Source organism: Acomys minous (genome assembly GCF_964271855.1).
Source record: "Acomys minous genome assembly, chromosome: 20".
Taxonomy (NCBI): domain Eukaryota; kingdom Metazoa; phylum Chordata; class Mammalia; order Rodentia; family Muridae; genus Acomys; species Acomys minous.
This window is the reverse complement of record NC_140502.1, coordinates 23,724,328-23,733,655: the sequence shown is the minus strand read 5'-3', so window position 1 is coordinate 23,733,655 and position 9,328 is coordinate 23,724,328. Positions and strand designations below refer to the sequence as shown.

Here is a 9,328-nt window from a genome sequence, read left to right as displayed (position 1 = left end):
TAGAACTGCTCATTCAAAATCTTTTCACCAGGCCATGGGCGTGTACAACACCTGCCTACTGTCTGGGATTTCTTGGGCTCCATCCCCAGCACCATAAAAACACATAAAAAACAAAACAAAACAAAACCAAGACTACCAATGGGTGCTCTACATGCTGGGAACCTCCCTTCCCGGCCCTCTCCACCTCACCCTTCCACTCAGCCTGTCGACTCAACTGTCTGTCCTTCGCCTGCCTTCTCAGCTCCACCCCTGCCCTGCCGCAGGCACTGCGCGCCCAAGGGCCTGCTGCGGGCTGCCAGTTCCCTCTTTTCCTGGCACCACACTTCCATATTCTCACATCTTGGGCTGTGCACCTTCCTCTCACGGGGCCTCGGTACCTTTGAAAAAGTCTCCCTCTCCACATAAACGTCCCCAATAAATCCTAAACAGCATTCTCAAAATGTCATCAGTATCCCCCGGCAGGCCCTTGCTCAGCAGAGCCTCTGCGTGAGCCCTCCACTACATGGCTGGAGCCCTGCAAGGCTGGCTCTAGCCAACCCACTCCTGCACACCATCCAGTCACCGCCCATCCTATTGACCCTCCAACATCCGGGCTGCTCATCCAACACCGGTCCCCAGCTGCGTGCACAAACACTTCAGGGCTTTGTCGTTTCTCAAGAAAAGTGAGCAAAGAGCCGGCCTTGTAGAACTCCTTTTCTGGGGAATCACCATACCCACACGTTGTGAGAGATCTTAACAGTTAGAACCATGTGGTTCTTACAAGGCAGGTTGGGAGACAGCGGGTTCCAAATTGCCATGGAAACAAAAACAAAACAAAACAAAAAAACAAAAATCACTTACCTGGAAGTCTGAGAGCGTCTTTTTGCCCGAGAATCTCAATACTCTGCAATGACTCCAGAGCAGGACTGGACACAGGTGGGGTAAAATCTGTACCCATTGCCTGTCTGCTCCCCAGATGGTACCAAGGAAGGCTTGCTGAATGCACCCAGTCTCTACTGGATGCCTGCCTGACAGGGGTGGGCTCTACGGAAGCCCTGATGGATGAGGGCAAAAATACTACAATTCATCTCAACAGGCCAGAAGGGGGCCTTTACCCTGGAAATGCAAACGTGGGCCAGAGTTGCTGCATCCAGATGTGTCTAGGTTCTAAAGCCCACTGACCGCCTGCTGCCCCCTGCCTGCACCAAGAACTGTGATGCCCCCAGGAGGGATACACCCACACCTCAAAGCACACCTTCCCCACACCACCTTCCCCACCGTGCCTCTGAGGGCCAGGGGAGGGAGCCAAGGCCCTGCAAACGCTCAGGCAGGCATGTGAGAAAGCTTTTTACTGGGGAGTACAGCGAGGAGGAGCAAGGCCATCTCCCCCTACCTGCCCCCGCCCCCTCCTAGGGCCCTGGGGTAAGGGGGAATCTCCCCTCTACCGGACCACCACTGTCTTTGGTACAATAAATAGAAAACGGGGAGGGGGGAGAGGGGGCCAAGGGTCCAGTCTTAGCGGGAAGGGTGCGGCCAAACCCCTCTCCCTTGACCCCCTGCCCTGGGCCCCAGTCAGTGCAGGCCTCACCCACCCCAGCTGGGTAGCAGCAAGTCCAGTCAAGGGAAGAGATGAGGATGGGAGCCCAGGGCCCCCAGATGGGGGGGTATGGCTTCAGGAGGGGCCCCAGGGAGGGGGCAGGGTCATGAGCTGGCTGCTGTGCTCTGGGGTACACCATGGAGACCCAGACGAGGCCCCAGAGTGGCAGGGTCATCAGAGGGTGGGAGAGGTGGTCGACCTCCCGTCATCCGAGTCCGGAGGGCTGAGGCAGCCGGGTGCTGAGGGGCGGGTGCTGGATGAGGCGGGGAGCAGTCCGGAAGGCTGCCCACCAAGCTCACATCCATCAGCTCCGGGGGTGGTGGTGATGTTGGTGATGGGGGTCTTCCGAGGCATCGGGGTTGGGGGGGTAATTGGGCCCCAATCCCCGGCAATGTCGAGGCAGAGGTAGGGGCTTGATGTGTCTTGTGGGGCACGTCACCCCCTGCCCAGGGGCGCAGAGGCTGGGAGGGTAGGACCTAAAAGAGCAAAGGAGTCGTGACCTGTGAGATCCTCAAGTCCCAGGCCCCCTGCCACCCTCTCCACGGTCTCACAGCTGCAGTACCTGGGGGCTGTTCATCTCACAGTCGGTGATGGGGGGCCCGGGCCCCACACAGTATCGATTGCTGTAGCGGTAGGCCCTGTTGTCACTGGAGGAGCCACTGGAGCCTCCTAGAATCACCGGGAAGGAGATGGTAAGAAGGAGGTTGGGGGAGGGATAAGAGGAGCAGGTCTATTCACCACCTAGCCCCGAAGCTTAGACTCGTGAGGCCAGAGCCTGTGTGAAGGCTCCAACACCGCAACTTTGAAATCTAGGGTCAAAGTTGTGTGGAAGGCTCAAGTCGGGCTCAGGTGTGGAGTCTCAAGCCCTGATTCCAAGATCCTGTTGGTCATGTAGGGCTCCCCCACCCCGCCTTGGAGCTCAGGATATATCTGGTAGCTCCAAGGGCTGGAAGGCCGAGGCCCAACGGTGAGACCACCCGGGCTGGGCCCTGAGGTGCACACCTATCACTGGGCACCCACCAGAGCTGGAGATGGAGCTGGCGGTGCTGGAGGAGGGGCAGGTGTCGAGAGGCGCCGGCGAGGTGGAGGCACTGCTCCCTGCCGGGCCTGTGTTGGTGGCCTCGTCGGCCGTGCGACGGAAGAAGCCATGTTGCAGAGCGCCCAGCGGGCTGATGCGGGCGGCGGGCTCATACTCCAGCATGCGCAGCACCAGGTCCTGGAAGCGGAGGTAGTCGGCGGGGCTGTGGCCCGGCTCCCCCGCCCGCCGGCCCCCGGGCCCGCCCGTCTGCACGCCCAGCACCTCCTGCAGCCGCCGTGTCCCGGGGCCCTGGTAATCCTGGCAGGGAGGGGGTGGGAGGGGGGGCAAGAGAGTGGCCGTCAGTGGGCAGGAGGGGCAGGGAGACACACATGGGGAAACAGAGGCACAAGAGAAAAAGAGGAAGAGAGAAGCTAACAAGAGCTGTGGGGCAGACGGTGATGGGGTGGGCAGGGGAGGAGGGAAAGGACAGACAAGCCAGAGAGGAAGACAGAAAGACACAAGGAGAGGGGAGCCCCAAGTGTGAGTGAGGGGCCACCCAGGGAGGGAGAAGTGGCACAGGGTAGGGGCCGCACCTTCCTGAGTTCCTTTGTCCTTCGTAGGGTCCAGCCACCCCCAGGCAGCCGCTCAAAGTACTTGCGAGCCTTGGGTGCCTGTTCCAGCATGGGCGCGGGCGGGATGCCCAACACCTCCACAATTCGGCTCATCTGGTCCACCTGCGGGCAGGCGGCGGTCAGGGACGCCAGGTGGCCAGGCTCCACCCCTCCACCTCCAGCACACCCCTTCCAGGGGCGCACCTCATTGGAGCCACTGAAGAGGGGCTCTCCGGTGTGCATCTCCACAAGGATGCAGCCCAGGGACCACATGTCAATGGCCAGGTCATAGGGTGTACCCAGGAGCACCTCGGGGGATCGGTAGAAGCGGCTCTGGATATACTGGTAGATCTGGGGGAGGGGACAGTAGTCAGGTTCCATAGAAGACCTAACTGAAGACAAGCCCGCGCCTGACAACAGGACAGAGCCTTCTAGGTCTTGAGGCCCGCCAGCTTCCAGTCTCTCCTCAGTGGCCCTCTTTGACCCTGCCTCCATTCCCAGCTCTGACCCCTCTTGATTAAGAGAGACTAGTCACCCCACACTGTGCTGTGCTAGTTTAACTGGAGGGCTTGGCCTGCTCACATGAGGTCTCAAGGCTTCAAGGAGAGCAGTGCGCCCGCTCAGAGCACAAGTGCACTCCTCTGAGGAGCTGCCCTAGCCCTCAGCTTCACCCTTTCTCTTCCTTGCTTGGGTCTTCTCTGCCCCTTTCACCTCTGACCCCTCCCTCCAGGCGGGTCTCTCCACACCCACTATCTTCTCTTGGCATCAGCTTCCAGGACCAAAATGAAGCCGTCCCACCCCACCCCACCCAAGCCACTGGCCCTGCCCAGAGTCAAGAGTCGCACCCGCTGGCCAAGCTGGCAAGAGCTGCCAAAGTCCACGATCTTGATGGCACTGCGCTTAGGGTTGCAGAGCAGGATGTTCTCAGGCTTGAGGTCGCAGTGGATGATGCTGAGCTCCGGTGTGGCCAGAAAGAGCAGCGCCGTGCAGAGCTGCTGTGCCAACTTCCGCGTCAAGTTCAGTGAGACACCTCGGAAGTGTGTGTTGCGCAGGAGGTCATACAGGTTATAAGACAGTAGCTCAAACACCAGGCACAGGTGATTCCGGAACATGAAGTGCCGCTTCAGGTGCACTGTGGGGGACAGCAGACAACAGGTCAGACGGCTCGAGGCCACACAGCAACCACGCCTGGAACCCTGCAGTGAGCCTTCAGGTGTTTCTGCACAGATTCACTGCACTTCCTTCCACAGCACGTTAACTCTCTTGAGTCTCTCACACCTTGCCATTTTTTGTTTGTTTGTTTGTTTTACCAAAGGGAAGGTTCTTGCTAGGAGGCGGCAGTGAGCACTACTGTAATCCCAGCACTTGGAAAGATGAAATGGAGGAGGATGAGCTCAAGGCCAGCCTGGTTTACACAGTGAAGCCTGGAATTACAAACAACCAAACAACCAAAGGGCGGTGTAACAAAGGTGTAAGGTATAGGATGTCCAAAGGGGGCACCATGTTTGCCTAGCAAGCACAAGGGTCTGGATTCAACCCCTGGCACTGCTAAGGGAAATAAAAGGCACCGTCACTGACTAAAACCGCTTCAGAACAGGCCCGTGCTTCCCTCATTTCTTGAACAGCACTGAGCCTGGTAGTGCAGGGACAGAGCCAGGTCGCTGCACACGGATGCACCAAGAGTGTAAGGCCAAGGCCCATGCGGACAATTCAGCGAGACTCTATCTTAAGATAATTGGTAAAAAGAGGGCTGGAGGTGTGTTTCTGGGGTGGCGTGGAGGGCCATGACAACCGCTTGCCTGGTGGACATGAAGCCCTGGATCTGACCCCCAGTGTGGTGAAACAAAACCTCCTAAAGTACCAGCAGCACCAAACAACCCCAACAACAAACCAACCCACTTTTCCTCTTTGCTGTATCTATCTCTGCGGCGAGGGCCACTGGCTGTCCTTTTCAGAGGAACTGAAGCCGGGGGCCCATCTCCAGAGGCCACTGCTTCTCGTACTATTAACTCTGTTGAGTATAAACTGTCACCTCATGTACGTGACAGCACTGAGTGCCTCGGGTTCTTATCTCCAACACGTGCACAAAATTGCCCCAACTCTCAGCACGCTGGTGGGGGGAGGTTAATTCATGTGACGTGTTGGCAGCAGAGCCCAGCCCTTAGTGAGCGCAGAAGAAAACTCCTGAGCACAGCAGAAGGCTGGCTTAGGTTGAGAAGCCCGCACATGCTCCCTGGCGGGGCCTCTGCTCAGGCGCTGGGCGCGCGCTGGCCGCCCTCACCTATGTAGTACTTCATCTCTGTGTCGTGCTGGTTCATCAGCTCCAGCAGCCTCAGCTCGATCTGCGCCTGGTTCAGGAAGGCCTTTTTGTTCTTGATGATCTTGATGGCCACCAGCTCCTGGGTCTGGTGGTCATAGGCCTTCACCACCTGTGGAAACACAACAGTTACCTGGGGGTGGGAGGCCCAGCAGCCACCGCTTTCTAACTAGCAACTCACAGCGCTGTCATCAGAGCCTTGTAACAGATACAAAATAACCCAGCCCTCTTATGCACAGACAGAGCACAGGCAGAGGGCGGCTGCGTGGCTCTAGTGGCTGGCCCAGGACAGGGCTTGCAGCAAGTGAGCAGGCACTGGGGGGTGGAGGGAGCGTGGCCAGGTCAGGCTGTGGGCCTGCGGGCACTGGGAGCGTGGGCACCACACCTGGCCGAAGGAGCCTTTGCCAATCAGAGAGTCGATCTCGTAGCGCTCCAGCCAGCGCTCGCCGCTGCGCACGATGTAGTCGTGGTTGTCGTCGTCGTAGCCGTGGTTCAGGACCTTCCTCTCCTTCTTGGTGCTCGGGTCCTGGGGCGGCGCCTGCTGGGCCCGCCGCTTCTTCTTCGCATAGTAAACCTGCTCAGGCAGCCAGGACAGCGCACCCTTAGGTGACCCAGGCGGCAGCAGGGCCCTCCCCAGCACCCAGCCAGGACTCCCCGCCCACCTCGTTGATGTGCTTGTAGGTCTTGATGAGGTCCACCGAGAGCTTGCGCAGCGGCGCCGCGGCCGCGTCCCGGAAGGCCAGGGGCAGGCTACGAGGCAGTAGCCGCACATCAGGCAACACCTGGACCTGGGGGGGTGGGCAGAGAAGGCAAACGCTGAGCAGAGTCCGCACCTGCAGCACGCAGGGCGACAAGGGCAGAGCAGGGGACCGTGCCCACACTTGTCTACTTGCGCACAGGACTACAAAGCTCCTCAAGGACAGGACCTATCCTGCGGGGCCTGGCTCATGGCAGCCGTCCTCTAGACATCTGTTCACTGCGGGCTGAAGCGAGCGATTTACCTGACTTCCACTTAGCCCCTGGTCTGCTCATTGCTCTGTTATCTGGGTTCTGCGCCTGAAATCACCATTTCTGGAGAGCAGGCCACTGAATCCCCTGTACGTCCTTGTCTTCACCCTCAAGCGAGGGTCTCGGCCCACGTCCTGAAACTCTTGGATTGGCTCAGACTCCCTGAGCGCCCGCTGCCCTCAGCTCACTTTCCTCCTCGTGAGCCCTCTTCACTTCTTGCCCTCCAGAGCTTGTTCTTGTGAACACTGAGGCCTGTGTGCGTGAGACTGTTCCGAGCCTGAGACACACTGCACTTTACTTGTTTAACCCTCAAAGCCACGGGGGTGGGGTGGGCTGGAGGGACGGAGAGGCTCAGGAATTAGTCTTCAGCAGGGTGAGGATGGGCTCACCAAACCCCAACTACCTCAAACTCTTCAGGATCATGAGGCCTGCAGAATCCCCAGAGGCCCTCCAACAACCGCGCTCTTGTCTGGAGAGCCTTCTATCCTCGCGCAGGTGACAAAACCAGCTGAATGCCTACCTGTGTGTGTTCCTGGGGCCCTGGAAAGCCAGAGAAGGGACCATGGCCCGGTGGGACGGCCATGGTGGGCTCAGAGGGCCGCAGGGGTGTGAGGCCTGGAGCGGGAGCCCGGCCGGGGGGCGCCTTCTCGCATCCTGCACCTCGGCTGCCACCGCCGCTGAGACCTGAGAGCAGGTAGGACGTGGGGAGACAATAGGAACAAGAAGGCATGTAGGTCAGGGCCAGGGAGAGAAGAGGTGGGCATGGAGGGGGAGGGGTTGGGAGGGCAAGGGGAGGCAGAGGGGGGAGGGCAGAGCACTAGCACCAGGCAGCAGCAACGCACACAGGAAAAAACGACAAATAGGTGGGCATAGCCGTGTCCCTCAACAACTGATCAGCCAAATAAATGAATGAGGCAAGACATCAAGAAACCGTAAAAGGGAGTGATCAGAGGCAGGCACGGTGGGAGGAGATGGGGACAGACCAGGACGGAAGGGCAGAGCGCGGCCAGTAACGGGAGAGCAGAAGAGAAGGCAGAGACCGGGTAGTCTAGGCAGTAGGACTGGATCTTTCCTGTAACTCCTGCCGGTGGCCATGCGAAGCCACTCACCTACGGCCCCGCCCTCACGCGCTCTTCCCGCAACCCCCAGGCCCACTTTCAAGTCTAGCACACCCACTAGGTTCTTTCTGCTCTCAAGAACGTGGCAATCCTTGTGGGCCTCCCAGCACAACCAAGGTTATCTGAGAACTCCTTCACACGGGAGCATTACAGATGTCTCAGCCACCACGGCACACTTTCCCCGGGATAGGCCCACCAAGACCGCTCTCCATCTGGGGTCTCCCGCCCCAGGGACCCTTCTTGTGAGTAGTCTACGCTTATCCCACTAGGATCTCCAGGACCCCGACTCCTCAGCAAAACAAGAGGGACGTGTCATTTCTCAACAGTTTAGAGTCACTGTCTTCTTCCAGTGTTCTAAACCGGGTCATTTCACAATTGAGTCTATTCCTAGAAGGGCCCAACAGCCAAATCCCTAAATACCACACACGGCTTCGCTCCCTTAAAGTGTCCTCCGGAACAAAACCCTCTCCCTGGAAGCCTCCCCCACGTCAGAGACCCTTCTATCTTACGCCTTGCTACACACACCAGCCCCCTCCATTGGGGCTTCACTGACAAACAACCCCTTCCCAAGCCCTCCCACCCTCCCACCCCTACCCGGGTCAGGGCTGGCAGTGGGCCCACGGGGGGCTGGAGCGCGATGGGGCCCCCAGTGCGGTGGGCGAGCGGCCAGCATGGTGGTGACGGGGGCAGCGGTGATGAGAAGGTGGCCGCCTGTCCCCGGCCCGGCCAGCCCCGCGGCGGTGAGGGCAAGCGGGACAGGCGGCCCGGTGGGTGACAACAGCCGCCGCCGCCGCCGCCACCGGGGTGGGGGGAGGGCGGGGGAGAGGCGGGGAGAGGACGGGACGAGGGTCAGACCGGGGCACGCGGAGGGGGGGGAAGGGGACAGCAGGTGGACGGGGGAGGGGCGGGTTAACCCTCGCCCTACGGCCCAGCCCCGCCCCGCGCGGCCACCCGCCCCCAGGGACCCTGGCGTCCCGCCCCCCACCCGGCTGGCCCGCCCCGGCCGGTGGACTCCCGGCGGGCGGGGCCCAAGTGAACCCGGCAGGCCGCACCTCCCATGGCAACAACCGCACCATTGGCTGCCGCCGCCAAGAGCTTAACCAATCAGCACCCAGGGCAGCTGTTGCTAGGCGACAGCGAAGCGGCCGGCGCAGCCGAGCCCAAACAAAGGGCGGGAGCGGGGCCGGGCTGCCCCCTCCCTGGCTCCCTCTCGAGGGGGCTCCCTGGGCTCAGCCCCTCCGGGAGCCCGGCCGCGGAGCACCGGCCGCGACCGCCGCGCCGCCCGAGCACCCCCGCTTCCCACGGCTAACTCTCGCGGGGACGGGCAGGGCAGGGCGGATCCCGGCCTGCCCCCCACCCAAGCGCGCCGCCCCGCCCCGCCCGCCGCAGCACCGTTACCTGAGGGCGTGGGTAAGGGGCCTCAATCTGCTCGGGGAGCCCGAGCTCACGCCTGCCCACGGGCTGCGGGTGTCCGGCGGACGCGACGAGCCAGGGCCCCGATTACCCAGTAATGCAACCAGCAAAATGGCGACCACAACAAACCGGCCCCCCCTGCGTCGGCTCCGCCCCCACACCGCCCACGTGACTCGCGGCAGCGCCGTGCGCCTGCGCGTTGGAGGCGCTGAGCCGCGGACATGCGTAGCGGACACCGAGGGAGCAAGCACCATGTGACCGGATGAA

The 9,328-nt window shown here is 60.9% G+C and overlaps 1 protein-coding gene across 5 annotated transcripts; it reads right to left on the bottom strand.

The window, feature by feature from the left end:
- Positions 1–1,313: 1,313 nt before the first annotated feature.
- DYRK1B (dual specificity tyrosine phosphorylation regulated kinase 1B) lies at positions 1,314–9,281 on the bottom strand. 5 transcript variants are annotated; one of them, XM_084771568.1, is made up of 12 exons: positions 7,514–8,202; positions 7,051–7,214; positions 6,185–6,310; positions 5,908–6,096; positions 5,487–5,634; positions 4,051–4,337; positions 3,410–3,556; positions 3,188–3,328; positions 2,877–2,912; positions 2,597–2,792; positions 2,139–2,245; positions 1,314–2,052 (listed from the first exon to the last, which is right to left on the bottom strand). In XM_084771568.1, the coding sequence occupies exons 1-12, from the start codon at positions 7,623–7,625 to the stop codon at positions 1,681–1,683; spliced, it is 2,025 nt and encodes a 674-aa protein (XP_084627694.1). In that variant the 5' UTR covers positions 7,626–8,202; the 3' UTR covers positions 1,314–1,680. The 5 variants fall into 5 exon arrangements, with proteins under 5 accessions (XP_084627694.1, XP_084627696.1, XP_084627693.1 ...); XM_084771570.1 differs by lacking the exon at positions 7,514–8,202 and adding an exon at positions 9,047–9,281 and having other exon boundaries at positions 2,597–2,912; XM_084771567.1 differs by lacking the exon at positions 7,514–8,202 and adding an exon at positions 8,243–8,644 and having other exon boundaries at positions 2,597–2,912.
- Between the last annotated feature and the right edge of the window lie 47 nt (positions 9,282–9,328).